The following is a 19,530-nucleotide window of genomic DNA, read 5'->3' on the forward strand; positions in this document are numbered from 1 at the left end:
ATGCTTTTTGCACATTTTTCTTTTGAGGAGTTGTCTTTTTCTTATCGGAACCCCATTCTTTTTAAAGGACCATATCACTTTCATCAGGAGGCTGGACTATTATTTATAGCATGCATTCTCAACAGGGGCAAAAATTGGTTCTTGGGGGGGGGTGAAAAAAATCTCACTCTTTTAATGTACAAAACACAGACATACCTACAGTATAGAAATAAATAGGCAGTATATCTGGGAATTAAAATTTCTTGAGGGGTGATTAGGAAAAAACGTCTAAAACAGCAATAATGGGGGAAAAAAGGTTGAGAAACACTGATTTATAGCAATTTTCACAAGCATATGGCAAGGAACCTATTTAGGGGCACACATACCTTTTCCCAAGCTCAGGACAGACTCCTGGAAGGTGGGCCAAAGGTCTGAACTTGTCTAAGGCCTTACCGTGCATGCCGAATTGCTTTCCCTGTTCATACCACATTCGCCTCCAAGCAATTTATGAAAATACCTGTTTTACCACATCCTCACCAGCACCGGGTTTTATCAATTTAAAAAATCTTTACCCACTTTGAAGAGTGCCAGAGTGTGGTACATTCGTATTGTTTGTTACCTTTCTTTGGTCTCTGCAAGGCCGGATATTTTTTTATATGTTTGCTAATCAGTCTGTCTCTTAGGAATGTTCTAGAGTGGAAGGCTGCAGGCCAACACCTCTGGAGGAAAGGGATTCTTGTTCTAGAGTGGCAGAAACTTAGCAGTGTCCCCTCGTTCTACGGAAAGCAGAACTTGTCAGTGATGCAGCTGGATATTCAGCGGAGGGGAATTTCCACCCAAGAGTCAGACATGCAGCCTGTTTCTTCTTGCTGAGTACAGCAAAATGGGAGAGGGAAGAGATAGATGGAAGGAAGAACTTTTAAGCAAAAAGGAAGCAAGACTGGATGATTTAGGTCTCAGCCTACTCGGATGGCAAAAGAAGCTACAATGAAGACATTCACTGTCAGGAAGGCGTCCTCCAGACCATCATCGCTTACCAGCTGGGTGACCTTGGGCAGGTGTCTAAACCTCTCTGAGCCTCGGTTTCCTCATCTGTGAGAGGCGGATGGAGGTCACAGCACACACCCCATAGGGCTGCTGTGAGGGGTAACTGCATAGGCTCATGTGGAAAATGATGGGTGGGGGGCTGCTTCTGTGCCCCCCTCGTACTGGGCTCTGGACCTCAATCCCTGCCCGGCTGCTATCAACCCCTCCCCTCCCCTCCCCTCCCCTCCCCTCCCCTCCCCTCCCGGGTCCCTAATCCCCTGAGGTGGGGAGGGGCAGAGGATTGAGCTGGGAATTATCAGGCAGATTAGAGATGAGCTGAGAGAGATGGGGTCTCTATCCCCTTAACCCTTCTCTCGCTGGGGCCAGAGCTGGAGTACCCACCCTGCTTCCTTTGGCTTCAGGGGCGTGGGCCAGAGGCCGCCTCGAGAACCTTCCCCCTCCCCCCAGCAGAGCATCCTGGAGAAGGCATTAGGATCAGGATTCTGATCCTAGAGCTTCTGACATGCTGGTTGACCCCGGGATGATGAATTCCCCTCTCTGAGCCTTGCTTTTCTCTTCTGGAAAGTGGGGAGAGGAATGGTCAGATGAAAGAGAAAACCTCGGGGTCCCAGGGTGATGCTCCGGGGTGGCTGAGATGTTGGCTGCATGGAGCCCCTACTTATGGACACCTACTAAAGGCAGGGCTGTTGTCACCCCCGTTTGCCTCAGACTTCCCAGCCCCTGACTGCCCAGCATCGCACCCAGAAGCACAGAATCAACTTCCAGAAGCCTCCAGAGTCAGCCGTGGCTCCGGAAGGGCGGGCCAAGGCCTGATTCTCCTCCTGGGGTGCTGCCTGCTCCCACGGTAAACCCTGGCGTCCTCCCTGGGGCAGTGGGGAACACTTCCCCAAAGGGGTCCGTGAACTCCTGGAGCCCCAGTGGGGGGAACCGGGGTCGCAGGCAGGGGAGACCCAGACAGAGGACACAACAGGATCCCCTCCACCCCCAGGTCCGGGCAAGCCCCCCTCCCCTCGTCCCCCAGCTGCGCCAGACGCAGAGCCTGGGAGGGGGGAAGGGGGCGGCGCCTACTCTGCGGCGGCCGGCGGAGGGGGGACTGCGGGAGAGCGCTGGGGGCGGGGGGGCGCTGCGGCACCGCGTCCCAGCCCGCAGTGGCCCGCGGGGCAGGGGCGGGGGCGCTGACCCTCCCCGGCCGGCCCCTCCCCCGCCGCAGAGGCCTCGCCATTAATCCCGACCCGGGGAGGGGGCGCCCGCTCCCCCCACCTAGGGAGCCGCTGCGCGCTCTCCCCGCCCCCCGCCCCGCCTGGAGCCCCTGCGGGATCCCCAGGGGACCCCCGCCCCCCAGGTCTGTCGCCCTCGGTGTCCAGTCTCTGTCTGTGTCCCCATCTGTCCCGTCTCCCCGCTGTGCGTGTTTGTGACTGTGTATCCGGCACACCTGCACTTACGGGCCAGGGTGGCTGGCGCGACAGCCTGGGGGAGGGGGTCCTGGGGCTGGGGGTGTGGGTCCCCCCGAGGTCTGGAGTGTCTTTCTATGATTGGCAATCTGTGTGAGCGTCTGGGTGACACCCTGCAGGCTGTGCCTGCGTATGTGACAGCGTGGAGGCTGTGGGTGTCTGGGTGACACCCCGCAGGCTGTGAGCATGTAGGTTCCCGTGTGTCTGTCTGGGTGACACCCGCAGGCCGTGAGTGTGAGTCTGTGTTTGTGGCACCCTGCAGGAGGCGTGTGTCCGAGACGCCCCAGCGGCTGTGAGCGCGGGTCCCCGCGCGTCTGGGTGACCCCGCAGGCCGTGTGTGTCTGTGCCACGCTGCAGGCACCGAGGGTGTGGGTCTGCGCGCACGGTGTGCGTTGTGTGTCCGTGTCGGAGTCCAGGAGGCCCGGGCCGCGAGTGTCCCCGAGCCGCCTGCGCGTGTGTGTGTGTGTGTGTGTGTGTGTGTGTGTGAGCGCGCGCGCGCCGCGGCGAAGGTGGATCCGCTCGCTCCGCAGCCAGCCCGACCCGGGCCCCACGACCCGCGGCCGCCGCTCGCCCGGCCTCCCCTCGCGCGGGCCGGGCCGGGGATGGAGGCGCAGCCGGAGCCGCCGCAGCCCGGGCCGGGGCGCGGAGCGGCCTGAGGCGCGGGCGGCGCGCGGGACCGGGGGGAGGGCGGGCCGAGGGGAGGGTCCTGCGGGCCGGGGGGGCGGGCGCGGCGCGCCCCCTCCCTCGCGCGCTCGCTCCCTCCCCCGCGCGCCCTCCCTCGCCGCCTCCTCCCGCCGCCTCCGGCCCCCCCTCGCCGGGGACCGAGCGCGCTCGCTCCGGCGCCGGCCTCGCCTCCTCGCAGCAGCGCCATGGTACGTCGCCGCCCCCACTTTCGTTTTCGCCCGGGGAGTTTTTGGGGTGGTGCGTGGGCTCCGGGCGAAAGTTGCAAGGTCTGGGGGGGCAGGGGGCGGGGGCCGCCTGAGGGAGGGGCTCGAGGCGGGGACCCCCCCCGCCCGCCCGTCGCCGCGGGACCCCCGCCCGCCGATCGCCCCCCCCCCGCGGCTGGGGGCGGAGCTGGCGCGCGGCGGGGGACCCCAAGTGGGGGGCCCCTCGCGGGCGCCGCGGAGTTGGCGGGGAGGGCGGGGCTCCCGGGAGAGGGTCCCCCCACCCCGAGGCCGGGCCCCCGCCCCCTCCCTGGCCGGGCCGGAGGAGGGAGGGAGGGAGGGCGCGGCCCGGGGCGCAAGACCCCCGAGCGCGCAGCCCGCGGAGGAGCCGGGGCCGGGGAGGGGGCGCGCGGCGGGCCGTGCGGGGCGGGGGGCGCGGCGGCCCCCGCGGGGTGCCCCGGGCCGGGCGAGCGCGGCGCGCCAGCTAGCGGAAAATGGCCGCTGCGGAGAGGGGCGGAGAGCGCGCAGCGGCCGCCGCCGGGCGCCTTGAACTTGGAGCCGGGCGGGCGGCCGCGCTCGGCGCCGCGCAGGGGCAGCCACCGGGCCTGCCCTCGCCCCGCCCCCGGGCCGACCCCGGCCCCGCCGCGGCGCACGCGGGGTCACCAAGGGGCCCAGCCCCGAGGGGTCACCAGGTCTCGGCCTGGCGCGCCCCAGGCCCCGCGCGTCGGTGGCTGCACTGGAGGGTTCCGTGTCCGGTCCGTGGGCATGGGTAGCATCCGCACTCGAGGGGTGCGTTTGGGGGCTCCTTGCTCCCCAAACGGGTCAGCACGAGAATCCGGGGGTGCGTTCGCGGGGCCTTGCGTCTGGGGGTCCCATCCCGCTCCGTGGGTCCGTGGGTCCCGTGGCATCGGGTTTTCTGCTTTACGTCTGTGTGTGTCTGCGCATCCACGTGGCCGTGTGTGTTGTGTTGCGTGTGGCTGAGAGCATTGTGCGGCTGTGGGACGGTGCGCGTGTCTTTGGGTAACTGGGCGCCGTGCCATATGTCCCTGTGGGGCGGTGTTGTGAAGCTGGGTCGTGTATCCCCGGGGGCCGCGATGCCCCTGGGTGACCGTGTGGTGTCCCTGTGTGTGTGTGTGGCAGTTAGGGGGTTGCCGGGGATTGGGGAACTGTGTCGTGTGGCTGCGTCCCAGGGGACAGTTGGGTGTCGCTGTGTGCCGGTGACTGGCGCTGACTGACTATTCCTGGGGATGGGTCTACACCCTCTCCCCTCGCCCCCCTCCACCCAGTTTTTTTTTTTTTCCTGTAACCGGGGTTGCTGGGGTGGGTGGTGGCGGATGCTTCCTCTACCTTGCCAAAGCTCTGTCCCCTCATCGCACCCCGGCCCTGTCCCCCCCACGTCCCCCCGCCTCGGGGTCCTCAAGTGGTCCCGGCTTGAGGTTCGGGCGCGAGGTGGCGCCGGGACGCGAGCGCTCGGTGGCGGCGACGTCTCCCGCCAGGGGCTGCGCGTGCGCGGGGACCTGCCCCGAGGGGGGCGGGGCGGCGGGGGTCCCCGACTCCGCCGCAGGGGAGGTCCGGAGGGATGGGTAGTTAGAGGCGCTCGGGGGCTGGGTCGGGGCCCAGGAGACCCCCTCACCCCCTCTGCTGGGAGGCGCCCCCCGAGTCGTGCCTCCCAGCCCTTGGCCAGGCGGGGCGCGCGGTGTTGCTTGCTCCCCCCACCCCCCAGGGGAATCCCCACCGCTCCCCCCACCCCTGGGCCTTTGTATAATTTTCTAAATATACAAGCCCTAAGCGCAGGCGCAAGTGTCTGCTTTTTACTTTAAACCTGCGTCCCATTTGCGGGGGGCTGTTCTGGAGGAAGCAGGGACCCACATCCACACGGGGATACGTACACCCACCACACAGAGTCATGTGCTCCTGAACCGCCCCCCCCAGGCCCCTCCAATCCTGCGGTCAGACACCTGGCCTGCTCTCCACAACGCTCCCCTTACCGTCCCACTTGTCGCCTGGGGCACGGTGGGACACGCCCTCAGGGCACGCCCGTCCACAGCCACACGTGTACGTAACTCCGTGCACACACAGGCGCACACACAACCCCACACAGACCCGCACGCAGACGCAGATACACAGACACACTCACAGACGGGCACCTGTGTTTGTGGGACCAGGAGGGGACAACCCCCTCCCGCCCTCCCCCCACCTCCATGTCCCCGCCATGTCCCTGTGGGGCTGGGACAGCAGAGACCCCAGCTCTGGGGGGAGCTGATGGGCACGGCTGTGGGAGGAGCAAGGATGTGGTGTATCCCGTGTTATTGTGTGTGTGTTGTGTCTGTGTCTCTGTGTTGTGTGTGTCTGTGCCAGCCCTAGTGTCATACCACACCTTTACTCTTCAAGAGTAAAGGACCTTCACATCCCCTCTAGAGCCTCAGTTTCTCATCTGTAAAATGGGATCACACAGGACCCCGCGCCAGGGCGGAGGAGGGGTGGCCCTGTCACGCCACGCATTCACAGACCTGGCCCTGGGCTGTGTCCTCCGTTCTCTGGGGATGGCAGCTGTGGACTTACCTTCCCTGCCTGAGCTGCTCTGTGAACTCCACTCACTGTGTAAAAATTTACTTTTTAATTACACAAGCCGTTGATGAGCATCTAAAGAGGATTAAGAGATGTCCAGAGTGAAAATCGAACCTTCCTCATCACCCCGACCCCGGGGGGACCCCACTGTTCACATCCAGCTTTGTCTGAGTCACTGCACATGGAGCAGAAATACATTCTTATAAAGGATCCATGTTTGTTCTTTTATTAAAAATCCCAAATGAGGTCTTGAATTGACTTGCTGAGTCTACGGGGATTCTCAGCCGGGGGTGGGTCTGCCCCAGGGGACACTGGGCGATGTCTGGGGACATTTGTGGTTGTCACAACTGGCACGGAGGAAGAGGGGGACAGACCCCGGCCTCCAGCTCGCTTTGCCCCTGCCTGTCTCTTGGAGACATCTGCAGATGGGAGCCCCCGTCCTTTTTCGGAGCTGCGTAATATTCCAGCCTGTGCTGTGTCTCCATTGCTGAACTGGCCCCCCCAGTGATAGACACGGGGACCGGCTCCAAATTGTTGGCATTACTGTTATAGGATGACAGTCAACATGCTTGTGCATCTGTATCTGGGACAGTTACAGAGAAGCCTGAGTGAGTTATGGGCAGAGTGCATTTTTATTTTTTAACAAATGCCTAATTGTGCTCCAAAGCCAGGAGCTAAATCATGCGACCCCCTTCTGCGCCCTCACACGCACAGGTCCACGTCCACCAACTGCTTGGTTAAGAAGCCACTGTGTGCCTGGCAGTGTTCTAAGGTCTCTGAGCATTTGCTGGTTCCCCACAACAACCCAGAGGGGAGGAACCATCACAGTGTCATTTCACACAAGGGGAAACTGAGGCACAGGGAGGTTGAGCTGCTGGCTGGAGGAGACCTAGACCCAGGCTGCCACGTTGCAGCACCGCTGGCCAGCTGTGGACCTACTGTGTGCACTAAAGGGCCCCCTCCTGCCCAAACTAGAATAGCACGCAGAAGGTTCTACCGTCCACCACCACTAATATATTAACAGTCTTCACACACGTAACCTCGGGGACTCTGATCTCCCCAGCCTTTTGAGATGCATCCTCTGTGGCCATTTTACAGATGTGGAAACCGAGGTCCCAGAGGGACAGTCTGTACTCCCCAAACTTCACCCTGAAGGTCGTAGGCGGGGCAGGGTCAGGGGGCAGCCTGGCGGTCGCTGCCACCGGGGGGAATGCTCTGAAGCCAACTTTGATGTGAAATGTCTGTGAATTGGGGACTGTGCCCTCTACGTGTTCGTGACTTTTTTAAATAATAAAATCTTGCTTTACGTTGCTGGCTGTTGGGATTTGGGTTCCTGGACGCTGCCTCCCCCATTCGTCCAGGGGGGTTTTAAATGCCCCCCACAGCTGCCCAGTGGGGTTCTTAACCATTTGCGAAGCCCTCAGGATATGCTGAGCACTGTTTGCATAACCGTCAGCTACGGCCCCGGGGCCCTGGGCCAGTGGCTTCCCAGTGTCTGGGCCTCAGTTTCCCCCGCTGTAACACGGGGGAGTGACTGGATTGCTGGCATCTTCCGTGCCCCTGGAAATGGGTATCATTCGGCCTCAGGATGCTCAGAGAGACCAGTCAGAATGGCCAAGCTTTCTAAGAATGTCTGGGGCACACTCGACGGGAGGTCGAGGCTCCGCTAAGGGTCATTGTCTCGGAGCTGCCGACCGACCCCATGGGGCGGGCCCTGGTAGTCCGCTTTCCGGGGGAGGACACCGAGGGGCGGAGGCCAGGGTCCTCATCGCCTGGCCTGCGAGGTGGGAGTAGAGCTGCGAGGCCTCTGAGCCGCCTGGGAGGATTCAGGGAGGGAACGGGGGAGGGTTGAGGCCGCGGTCATCGGGTGCCCTTGGGGCTGCCTGCGGGAGGCAGGTCTGTGCCTCGTTATCCTAGAGGGGGAACAAGGGAGCTTTAAGAATGTGGGCTCTGGGGCCAGATGGCCGGGCTCCAAGCCACTCAGGGTGCCTCAGTTTCCAAATCCGTGAAATGGAGACACCGCTGGGGTCAGTTGGATTTCCTAAACACCGGAGAAGAGGCTACAGCGGTTTATCTGGGCAGCGTGAGGTGCCGCCTGGTTACCACCCTCCTGGGCTGCTGGGGAGATATATGGGGGAGGCCAAAGTGCCCCTCCCCAGTTCCCCTTTGGTGCTGGCACAGGAGAGAGCAGATTCCCGGGAGCTCCCGGGGTAGCTGGGCCCTTCTGGTTGTAGCCAAGCCCCTCTCAGCGGGGAACGGCAGCCCCTGTTCGGGGGAGCGGGTGCCGTGGGACCCCTCTCCTGCCCTGTACCGGGGTCCTACATCTTTAAGGGGAAAGACACGCGCTCGCCCGGCCTCTGCACACGTCACTTCTTCACCCCCCCCACCCCCCCTCACTTGGCTCGTGTCTCCAACTTCCCGGCCAGCTCGGGGCGGGTTAGGGGGGTCTTAAAAATCGACCTCCGGCCCCCAAATGTCCAGCAACAACGCCCCCTCCCCTCCCCCCCGGACCCTGGCTGCGGTGGGGTGCGCGCGGCGCGGTGGTCCCCAGCGGGGGGACCGGGGCGGCTGGAGATGCGCGCTCATCGCGGTGATGGGGGATCATGAGCACGGTCGGGGGGTGGGGGGGGAGGAGCGGCTTTCCTTCCTGGCTCGCGCTCATTTTTTCCCTCGTTTCTTTGAAAGTTGGATGCGGAGAAGTGGGAGGGGAGAGCCACTGGGGGGAGGTGGCCAGGAGGAGGAGAGACAGAGACGCAGGGAGAGACAGAGACGGAGGAGCAGAGAGGGAGAGGTGGAGGGGAGACAGGAAAGGGAGAGAGAGACGGAGGGAGGGAGGGAGCGCGGGAGGGAGGAGGGAGGAGGGAGCCCGAGGGAGGAGGCGGCGAGGAGCGCGCCGGCCGCGGCCGCGGGGGGGGGTTTGGAAAAATGACTCAGTAAGTTCAGCGCGCCCGCTCCGGCCGGCCCTGCGCCTCCCGCCGCGCCCGCCCGGGATGTATTCGTCCCCGCTCTGCCTGACCCAGGTACGCCCCCCGCCCGGGCCCGCGCGCGCCCCCCGCGCCCCGCGCCCGCGCCCCCCGCAGCCCGGCCCGGAGTTTGGAAACCCGGGGAGGCGGGACGAAAAAGGCGCGCGTCCCTCCCGCCGCCCCGGATGCCCCTGCCACCCCGGCCAGGGCGCACGGGGGCCTGGGCTGGGCAGGGGACCCCCACCGCCACCGCGGACCCTCACCCGGGACTCCCGCCCTACGCCCAGGCCCTTCCTCCCTGCGGAAAGTGGGGGCTCGGGGGCAGGCTCGCCCTCCCCCACGCAGGACGCGCTCCCACACCCCTCCCGGGAAGGTCTGGGGGCGCCCCCAGGCAAGGCGCTGCGTGTCCCCCGCCTGGAGCGGGCCTGCGTCTACGAGCAATCGAGGGGGTCCCGGCTGGACCCTGGGCCCCCGTGGCACTCTGGAGGAGAGCACCCCTCTGATGCGTTCCTGGACCCCCCCCCACCGAGGTGGTGTCGCGCCACCCCAGCCGGGGCCGCCGTTCCCCCCATGAGGGGCCCACGTGTGCGTGGAGGGGGAGGGGGCGCGCGAAGTTGGAGGCGCCAGCCGTGGGGGGAGGGGGTGCTCGGCCGTCCCGGCTCGGCCTCCCGCGCCCCCCGCCCCCCAACTCCGTCCCGATCTTTTCGCCGCATCGATTCGGATTATTGAGCCGCCGCCGCCGCCCGGAGGAGCCGGGAGGCCGGGCGTTCCGGGGTCTGGCGGGCACTGCGGCGCTGCGGACGCCCTCGCCAGCCCGGCACCTGCCCCTGCCGCTGCCCCCCGCCCTGGCCTCTCACCCTGGCCGCGCTCCCCGGCCGCCCGGCCGAGCCTTCTGCAATGACCGAGGGGGCGTGTGGGGAGGGGGCAGCCGCCCCTGCCCAGGCCGCGCCCTCCCGGGGACCCCCTTCCTTCCCACAGCTCCCACCAGGACCCCTTCCCAGCTCTGCTGGGTCTGCTTTCCAGCTCCGCCCTCCACCCCCTGTCCTGCTGTGTCTTTAGGCCAATGAGGCTGCAGCCTCAGTTTCCCCCAGGGGCCATGGGGCTAAGGCAGCTTCTGGAGAGAGGCGCGGTGTGGCCTCCAGACTGTAAAGCGCGGTGCACGCGGAAGGAGGGAGCCGGAGTGTCCTGAGCAGCACCGTATGGGGAGCACGTGGGTGCCCAGCTTGAGCCCCAGGGACCACCAGTCTCTGCCGGGGGTCCCCCCATGCATGGTCCTGGGGTCCCGCTGGTTCCTGGTAGGATCCTGCTGGCTCCCTCCAGCTGCCACTGGCTGGGGAGTTCTGGCTCCTGCAGGGCTGCTGCAGAGGGGGTCTTGGCTTGTCCTACCCATGATCCCCTGGGTGACCTTGGCCAAGTCCTTGCCCCGCTCCAGCCCTCGGAGTCCCCTTCTGAGCCACTTTGGGGGTCCCCCGAAGCAGTCGTGGCTGGCCACCCTCTGCCTCCCCAGTCGACCTGAAGCTCCCCGAGAACAAGTGGCCTCTAGTCAGGGTTTTTATGTGACCTTGGGCCTCCCAGCCTCCTCGGGGCTTAGGGGTGCCCCCGCCCCCTCCACCCTTCCCGCGCTCCCAGAGCCGCACAGGGGGGCCGAGCCCAGCGCGGGCGGCTATTCCAGGCTCGGGGGTTGGAAGGCCGCCTTCTGTCACTGCGCCCTGGAATTCCCCCGCCAGGACTCCTGGGGAGACAGGCCTCCGTCCACGGTGCCCAGAGCGGGTGGCGGGGAGAACCGGGCCTGGCGTCGCCCGGGAGCTGGTGTGTTCCCTGGGCCTGGCTGTCCCCGAGCAGAGCAAGGATCAGCCGGCCGGGCTCCCCGTGGAAACTAACAATCGAAAATACCACGTTGCAAGAGACAGGGAGACGGGGAGATAGAGACGGACAGAGAGACCTGGGGGCTCCCCTTCTCTGTTTACTCTCCCACGTGACCCCCCACCCTGGAGGGGACCCCCTCTTGGGCTCCCCTGCAGCCTCAGTGTGGTCCCTGCAGCTCCTTGCAGGTCTGGGGTATCCCCCTGGGGGACCCGGAGGGACTGGACTGTCCAGGCAGGACCCCCACTCCTGGCTGTCTGGCTCAGTCTCCCGATCAGGGCCCCACCCCATTTCTCTCTGGCTGTCTTCATCTCTCCCCTCCCTGTCTCTCTGTCTCTGTGTGTGTCTCTCCCCATCTGTCTCTCCCATCTCTTTCCGTCTCTCTGTCTCTGTGTGTCTCTCCCCATGTCTCTGGGCCTCCGTCTCCCCCCTTTCCCCACCAGTTCTACAACCTGGGCCCATCCTAAAATAGCTCCCTTTTAGCTGATCCGACCCGGATCCTTCTCCGAGCCCAGGCCGGCGGGGGAGGGGACGGAGGCCGCTCCGGTGCCAGCCCGCCCCGTGCCCCCCGGCCCTGCCCACCGAGGGGGGGGTGGCGGCAGGGCCCGGGCAGCCCTGGAGGATTCTGGGAGCCCCGTCCCTGTTTCGCTGGTGACTCAAGCTCTTTTCACTCTTACTCTTAAGAGGAACTGTGTGAAGCAGCCGTTACTTCCATAAATCCTGCCGGCGGGAAGGCCTCCCTCCCTCCCTGCCTCCCCGCCCGCCACCGCCACGTTAGTTATTCCGGGTTTGGGGCCAAATCTCTCTTGGCTGCGGTGCCCGGATTCCCCGGGGCCGCAGGCTGGGCCTGGCCCAGGCCGCCTCCCTCATTCATTCATTCTGCCCTTCATTTCTTCACTCCTTCCCTCTCTGGGCCGCACTCTTTACTGCTGGTTCTCCAGGGGGGAGACTGAGGCTGGGAGAGGACCCTGACTTCGCTAACACCTCCTATGGGGCCAGACGAGGGGGGACAGAAGGCAGCGAGGTCTCGGCCTGCTGGGTGCTCTGGGGGGCTCTGCTGGGGTCGGGGATGGGAGAGGGGCAGAGACCAGAGAGGGCCAGGGCGTGCCCAGGGTGGCACAGCATGGCTAGTGGGGCTGGGCGTGGGGCCACTTCCCCGTGGCTGTTTGGCCAGGCCTGGGCAGGTGGGCGCCCCCCGTGTGCCCCCCACCTGTGGTCTCATGGCCTTGGATTCGCTCCTGTGAAAGGCCCAGCCTTGCTCCGTGTCTCTCCCCGCTCTGTGTCTCTCTGTCTCTGAGTCTCGGCCCCCTCCCTTCTCTGCGGCGGAGGTGCCTCAGCGAGCCAGGGCCGGGCGCCTTGTAAATCACGAAGAAGCTAGGATTCTGGCCGAGTCAGCGTTCTCCCTCTCTCCCTCTCTCTCTCCCTCTCATCTCTCTCTCTGTCTCTCTCTCCGTCTCTCTCTGTCTGAGCCGCCCTCCCTCCCTGTCTCCCACCAGTGGATGGGAGGCACCGCCCTGTCCGAGGCCCCTGCCCCACGCAGGCCTCACACACGCATGCACGTGTTCACACGGACCCGCACACACACGTGAGGCCTCCTCGCCTGGGTGCGTGTCTGCCCAAGGTGTGCAGTGCAGGGGCTCCCGGGGGAACCACGCACACCCACACGCGTGCGCACAGACCCACACGCTCCCCGACAGCGCACCTATGAGGACACAGCCCCGCCCGCCCCGGAGGCGCCCTGATGGGGTCCCCGAGGCGGAGGCTCAGGGCGGCCCCAGATCTGCAGGCGCGTCCCCTCCTCTTCCAGCTGTGTGACTCTGGGTGGGGGACCTGGGCCTTCGTGTGCCCCGTCCTCGCCGGGAAATGAAGTTCGCGGGAATCCTCAACTCCTGGGGCCGCCTGAGGGTTCAGGGAGGCGGGGCCTGGCACACAGTGGGTGCTCGTAAATGCTTGTTGCATGAATGGATGGATGAAGGAAGGAAGGAATGAATGAGTGAACGAATGGTTCTGCCAGTTGAGAGAAGGGCCTTGAGTTCTCCAAGCCTCAGTCTTTCCCAGCATAAAATGGGGAACATAATCTCGCCTTCCTCGGATGCGTGTCCTTAGCACGGTATACAGTAGGCGCCAAATGAGTACAGCTGTGATTGTGGTGGTTGCCAAACATAATTGAATGAAACAGGCATTTTCTAGCTGACCCTTCGTTCTGTCACCATTTGCTATTTGGCCCTGGGCCAGGTGACGGGGACAGAGGTGACCCCACAAAACGTGGAGCCCTGGCCCCCAAGGGCTTTCCTGGCGGCCCTACCTCCCGGCCCAGCCCCGTGCAGGGTCTCCCTGAGTTTGGCCAGACCCGAGCGGGTACCAGCATCCTTTGTCGATGGGGACGCGGGGACGAGGCGGAGGATGGGAACGCTCCACCGCTGGTCTGGATGCTGGGACAGAACAGAACAGATCAGATGCCTGTCCCTGGGGGGTGACATCCTAGGGGAGGGGGTGGGTGGGAGGGGAGGTGACAGGGCAGGACAGGGCCGCGGCTTTGGCTAGAACAAGCCCCCGAGGAGGAGGTGGCATGTGGCCCGGGACTGAGCAGGGGAGGGGAGCCACGCGGATTCAGAGAGAGCGTGGGGGTGCAGAACGGCATCGCTGGGGGGTTCCGCCGACGGGGCCAGACCATGTGGTCGAGGGGCCCGGTGGAGTCCAGAGGTCCACGGTCACAGGGACCTGGGGTTCAAGTCCCAGCTTGGCTCCTTCTGACTGCGTGACTTTGGGCCACTGGCTTCAGGGCCTCGGTCCCTCCCTCCGGAGAGTGGGCACAACGATAGTCCCCATTTCTTAGAGTCAATAGCTCAGTAAATGCTCAGCCTCTGAAAGGCACGGCCTCGCTCCCAGTCTCTCTCCCACACCCTGGCCCTCTGGCTCGGCCCCCGTCATCCCCTGGGATATGCAGGCCCAGAGGGAAGTCAGCAGGTCCAGGGTGTATACTCTCTGGTCATATTGACAGGAAGTTTCCACTCTCTAGACTCAGTTTACCCAAATTCCTCCCCGCAGCCCACCAGGCCCTGCATGACCTGCCCCGTCCCTTCCCTGCCCTCCCTCCTCCTTCGCTCCCCCTCGCTCCCTCTGCTCCAGCCACACGGGCTCTTCGATGTTCCTCCAACACACCAGGCCCATCCTGCCCCAGGACCTTTGCATGGGCTGTTTTCTCCACCTGGAAATCTGCCCTGGACTGTCATCTTTCAGGTCTCCGTCCAAGTGTCCTCTCCTACGAGAGACCCTCCCCGACCACCACCAGCTAAAAAACAGCCCCCAAGAGATTCCCTGGCCCCTCTCAAACTCCTTTAAATTTCTTAGAGCACTTTGTTCGATCTGACGTTTTAGTGCATATTTGTTGGCTTGTTTAACATCCATCCCTGCCCCAGATCAGAGGGTGAGGGCTGAGCCCAGGTCACCGCGGGTCCCCAGCACCATGCACGGGGCTGGCACACGATACGCGTTCAGTAAATGTTTGCTGAACAACCTAATGACTCTCTCCCTCAAAGGGTTAGGAACGAGCTGTTCATAAACTCTGATGCTCTGAGCCTAGGGGGCGGAGTTACCCTAGGTTAGGGACCTAGGTGCCAGATGGTCCTGAGTTCGAATATGAGCTCTGCCTTCTGCCAGCCATGCGACCTTGGGCAGGTCATTTAATCTGGAGGAGAGGACATTGGCACTGGGGCTTTGAAGGATGCATAGGAGTTCGGGATAAGCACTTAGGAAGTGGGTAAGATAGATTCTCAGTCACATCTGTGGAATCATTGAGTGAATGAAGGAGAGAGAATCCTTCCTGGAAAACTTTCAGCTTGGGAATCGGGATTTCCTGGTTTGCTGCTCTGGACTGTCAGGGTGGGAGGGCCACAGGGAGGCCCAGAGAGGGGCATGGCCCAGGGCACGGTTGCCCAGTACAGAGGGCCCAGGAAGAGTTTGGACTTCAGTGTTTACCCCCAGCTGCTGCTGTTCTCTTCGCCCAGGAAGTCGCAGTGGGCCGAGTTTCTGGGAAACGGGGGTTCTGGGAAAGGCCTGGCCTTGTGCCCCGTGCCCCACCTTGTGTCTCTGGTCACCATGGCAACAAAGTCCCCCAGCCCCCCACAGCCTGCAGTGTCCCTTTCTGCCCATCATCCAGAATGGGAAACTGAGGCCCAAAGAGGGGCAGTGATGGGTTCCTGGGTCTTACAGAAGGTGAAAGCAGAAGCCTGTGTTGCCCAGTCTTTTTCCCACACACCATCTGCCTGGCAGTGTGTCTTGGTCCTGGGGCTCAGAGCTGGGGGACAGCGACAGAGCTGGCCTCAGAGACCCCCTGCTTGTGTGGTCCAGGCTAGGCCTGAGAGAACCCTGAGCAGAGCAGGAAAGGTTGCCCAAAGGAAGGAACACTGGAGATGGGGCTTTGAGGGATGTGTAGGAGTTTGAGAGGGTTCTCAGCCTCTAGCTTGCCTTGGCGGTCTCTTTGCCTTGGGAGGAGCCTGGGGAAGAGGCACCTTGGTTGTCACAGGTCTTGTGGGACAGAGAGTGACAGGCTTGCCTCTCACCTGGCCTGACCTCACGGGCGGGACGAGGGAGGATGGGGCAACAGGTCCGTGACCCAGTTATAGGCTGTTTGTCCTTTTTCCTCCGGCACCAGCTGGGGTCACGGGTGACGTGGGCCCCCGCCCCTGCCCGCCTCCCTGGCACCTTTTCCCCAGAGAGGGGGGAGGGCTCGGAGACGGGGAGGGGGGCTCAAGGAGGGGAGGAGCTGGGAGGGGGTGGGCCTCCGGGAAGGGGTGGGGAGGGGCCCTGAGAGAAAGGGGTTCACGAGAGGAGTCTGGGAAGTCACGCCCCCGCTGGCTGGCACCCCAGCTGCCCCTTCCCAGCCACCCCTTATCACGGCCCCAGTAAGGGCCAGACCTTGGGTGGCGGCCACAACCCAACGTCGCCACCCTTGCCCTGGCCTCCTGCCACCCTGGCGCCCCCCCCAGGGGCCAGCGACCCGTCCCTCTATCGATTCCCCACCCCCCACTTCTCGGGCCAGACGGCCTGGGCCCTGGGCCCGGCTCTGCTGTGTGACCCTGGGCCAGTCGCTCCCCCTCTCTGGGGCTGGCTTGTCGAGTGGCGCTCAGACACAGGAAAAGCAGGGTGGAGGGTGACAGCGACGGGGCCTGGGGTGGCCCCCTCCATCCCCCCTCGGCCTCGGCGGGCCAGCCGGGGGACCTGGCAGCGGAAAAGGGCCCCAAGGTCCCATCCCTGCCCAGCTGTTCTGATGACTCACGCTTCGGGGGACACTGGAGTGGGGAGCGGGGCTGGCACAGCCAAGCCCGTCCCCCACCCTGGCCGGGGCGGAGGCTATTTTCAGAGCCCTGGTAATGGGTGACATCTGAGGTCGTCCCCCCCTGCACCCCATGGCCAGAGGTGGCCCAAGGGGAGCTGAGCACAGAGAGGGGGGGTGCACCTGGCCTAGAGGGGCACCAGCCTGGCACATCCTTCTGGAAAGGAAACTAACAGCCCGAGCAGCTGTTTCCCTCTGCCCCGGAGAACAGGCTGTTCTGCGAAAGGGACTGAGGGCCTTCGGGCGGGGGGGGGGGTCCTGGGTTCCTATCCTGACACGGTCCCCAAGACCCTGTGGGACCCAGCCCAGGTCTACGCCCCTCTCTGAGCCTTAGTTTCCCCATCACGCAATGGGTGGCAAGGCCTTGGGGCTTTGCCTGCCCCCTGGAAGATTGTAAGCAACCGAAATAATTGTCACAACGACAGCAACGTCAATAATAATAACAATAACAACAATAACACTAATAACAACAACAACAATAATCATAACAGCGTAGGGCAGCCTTGTGAGAGCTGGGTGGATAATGGGGTTCCTGTGCCAGGAAGAGGTGTCCCCCCAATTCGAGAAGCCCAGACAGCCCAGGCAACAGTGGAGAAGTGAGAGCGAAGGTTTTGTTCTCTCTGTGGTCCTGTCTCCTTGAGTCTCTCGCTCCCTGAGGCGGGGACACCAGGTCCCAGCTGTTCTGCAGCCTTAGTTTCTCTTGCTGAGAAATGGGGAGAATGAGACAGCCTTCCCACCCCCATCAAAGGGGACGGGCCCCCCATGGCCCACGGTGCTCTCCGAGGGGCCCGGCTGCTGTTCTCATGGGGAGGTCAGATGGGGGTGCGCCCCAGCCCCAGCCCTGCTCCTCGTGACTGGGTCCCCTCTTGAGGCCTCAGTTTCCCCATCTGGAAAATGGGTGCCGTGGCCGCCAAACAACACCAGTGAGGCAAAGGGAGGGGGGCGTTGGAGTGACACCTCTGAGCAGGTCTCAGGGCCTCTCCAGGTCTTGGTTTGTCCATCTGTGGGTCTGGGGGGGACGGGGTAGGGTGAACGGGTCCCCAGGGGTGCCCAGCTCTGACCCTCCGTGGCTGAGGTCTCCTTCCCCAAGTGCATTCTGATCTCTTGCCCCCTCGGGCTTCCCCGGCCCCTGCAATAGGTCTGTGCAGGAAGCCCCCACACACCCTCATCAGCCCCTGACATGGCGGGGGGGGGGGGGGGGGTGCTGGTCTTGGCCTGTGGACCTTGGCCAGTCCTTCCGAACATCTGGTCTAGGCGAACAACCCTCGACCTCCAGAGCTCACAGTCTAGGCCCCGGGGGGTTGCAAACTACAGCCCGGGGGCCAGCGTCTGCCCTCTGTCTTTGTCAATAAAGTTTTATTGGAACACCGTGGTGCCCCTCACTTAAATCTGACGGATGGCAGGTTTTGCAGTACAGGGCGGAGCTGGGTGGTTGCAGCAGAGACTCAAATATCCCCTATGTGGTTCTTGACGGTACTTTTAATGGGGTTTGTTAACCCCAATTCTGGTGGGCAGAGAATGGATCCATGAACCCAGCCCTCAGTGTTCCCCATCTGTACAATGGGTCCCCATCCGCCTCCACGTGGGGTCTCTGCTTGCCCTGGGGTTCAAGACGGTCCTCCATGAAATGCGCCTCCCACGTAGTCCAGGCCTCAGTTTCCCCCTCTGGGCAATGCGTTCCGGCCTGTCTCCCACGGGCTGCCGGGTGGGTCCCCGCTGGGCCGCGGCTTCGCAGGAGGTGGAGGGGTCTGCGCCTGGCGGGTCTGCCTGGGGGTCCCCGTGGGTCCGCGCGCCCTGACCTCTGGCCCTCCCGCCCGCAGGATGAGTTCCACCCGTTCATCGAGGCGCTGCTGCCCCACGTGCGCGCCTTCGCCTACACCTGGTTCAACCTGCAGGCGCGCAAGCGCAAGTACTTCAAGAAGCACGAGAAGCGGATGTCGAAGGACGAGGAGCGCGCGGTGAAGGACGAGCTGCTGGGCGAGAAGGCCGAGGTCAAGCAGAAGTGGGCGTCGCGGCTGCTGGCCAAGCTGCGCAAAGACATCCGGCCGGAGTGCCGCGAGGACTTCGTGCTGGCCATCACGGGCAAGAAGGCGCCCGGCTGCGTGCTCTCCAACCCCGACCAGAAGGGCAAGATGCGCCGCATCGACTGCCTGCGCCAGGCCGACAAGGTGTGGCGCCTGGACCTCGTCATGGTCATCCTCTTCAAGGGCATCCCGCTGGAGAGCACCGACGGCGAGCGCCTGGTCAAGGCGGCGCAGTGCGGCCACCCCGTGCTCTGCGTGCAGCCGCACCACATCGGCGTGGCCGTCAAGGAGCTGGACCTCTACCTGGCCTACTTCGTGCGCGAGCGAGGTGAGCAGGGGCCCGCGGGGGACGCGCGCACACGCGCCATCCCCGGGGGAGGGGCCCAAGGGGACAGGCAGGCTCTCCCAAGGTCTGAGGGGCGAGGTGGGCGCACGTGCCATCCGAGGGGCGAGGCGGCCATCGCGAGGGCCCGGGGAGGAGGGGCGCCCTCCAGGTGTCCGAGGGGGGAGCAGGCCCACGCAGGTCGGAGTAGGCGAGGTCCAGGGACGAGGTGGCCCACCCCGGGTAAGGGGATGGCCGGAGGCAGTGGGAGGGTCTGAGGGAGGAGTTGGGCCACACTCGCGTGGGAGGAGGCAGGCACCTGCGATGGGAAGGGCTGAGGGAAAGAGATGCCGCTCAAGGAGAGTCTGAGGGGGGAGGCAGGTGCGGCCTGCGGGTCTGAAGGTAGAGGGAGGCCCTGACCGGGCGGCAGGCCCCTGAGGTCTCAGGAGATGAGAAGGTCTGAGGAGTAAGATCTGACCTTGTTGGGAACAGGGGGGACAGGAGAGACACAGGTGGGAGAGGGACAATCTCACCATCCATCTGGGTCGGTGCTGGCGTCGCTCTGGGAACACTGAGAGTTGATCGACTCTCAGACCTCCCGCAGAAGCCCATGGGCACATGTGTTGAGTGGGAATGGGGCGCTGTGTGGCTTTGGCTAGGTCACCACTCTCTCTGGTCCTCGGGCCCCTCCAGCTGGGTGTTGGCTGCCCCGTGGTGAGACCAGCAGAGTTGGTGAGGATGGGGAAATCCATGACAGCTTCCTGGAGGAGGCGGCTGGGCTGAGCTGAGCTCTGCAGGCGGCTGGGCAGTGAGGGACCTCCCGGGCGGTCAGCGGCCGGGGCAGAGACACGGAGGCCAGATGGGTGGTCCAGCATCTGAAGGTCACCAGGGCTGGTGGCCCAGGACAGAGCCCGGCTGGGAGGGTGCTGGGTCCTGTTGCCTGCTGCTTCCTGGCTGTGTGTGTCACTCGGGCCTCAGTTGTCCCCATCTGTCACATGGAGGTCATCAGAGTCCCTAGTTCGGCTGCGCCACGGGGATGGGCCAAGGTCTGGCGGGTAGTGTGTTGAACGCTGGCCTGCCACGTGGCAGGTGTC

The 19,530-nt window shown here is 64.1% G+C and overlaps 2 protein-coding genes across 4 annotated transcripts in view; both read left to right on the forward strand.

Moving 5' to 3' along the window:
- Window positions 1–3,911, forward strand: part of LOC131403331 (collagen alpha-1(I) chain-like) — a 30,397-nt gene extending 26,486 nt beyond the window's left edge. Inside the window, exons 9-10 of the mRNA XM_058537590.1 lie at window positions 2,048–2,177; window positions 2,740–3,911. Coding sequence (XP_058393573.1) covers window positions 2,048–2,177; window positions 2,740–3,911 — 1,302 coding nt within the window. The remainder of the gene's footprint in view (window positions 1–2,047; window positions 2,178–2,739) is intronic.
- A 4,950-nt stretch (window positions 3,912–8,861) lies between these two features.
- The window catches only part of NFIC (nuclear factor I C), a 52,698-nt gene continuing 42,029 nt past the window's right edge, over window positions 8,862–19,530 (forward strand). For 2 of the 3 annotated variants that reach the window (XM_058537704.1, XM_058537705.1), the window contains exons 1-2: window positions 8,863–8,949; window positions 17,911–18,442. In XM_058537704.1, coding sequence (XP_058393687.1) covers window positions 8,920–8,949; window positions 17,911–18,442 — 562 coding nt within the window. In that variant the 5' untranslated portion in view covers window positions 8,863–8,919. Of the gene's footprint in view, window positions 8,950–17,910; window positions 18,443–19,530 lie in introns of all 3 variants that reach the window. The other variant, XM_058537706.1, reaches the window with a different exon arrangement.

Source organism: Diceros bicornis, unplaced genomic scaffold (assembly GCF_020826845.1).
Source record: "Diceros bicornis minor isolate mBicDic1 unplaced genomic scaffold, mDicBic1.mat.cur scaffold_67_ctg1, whole genome shotgun sequence".
Lineage (NCBI taxonomy): Eukaryota > Metazoa > Chordata > Mammalia > Perissodactyla > Rhinocerotidae > Diceros > Diceros bicornis.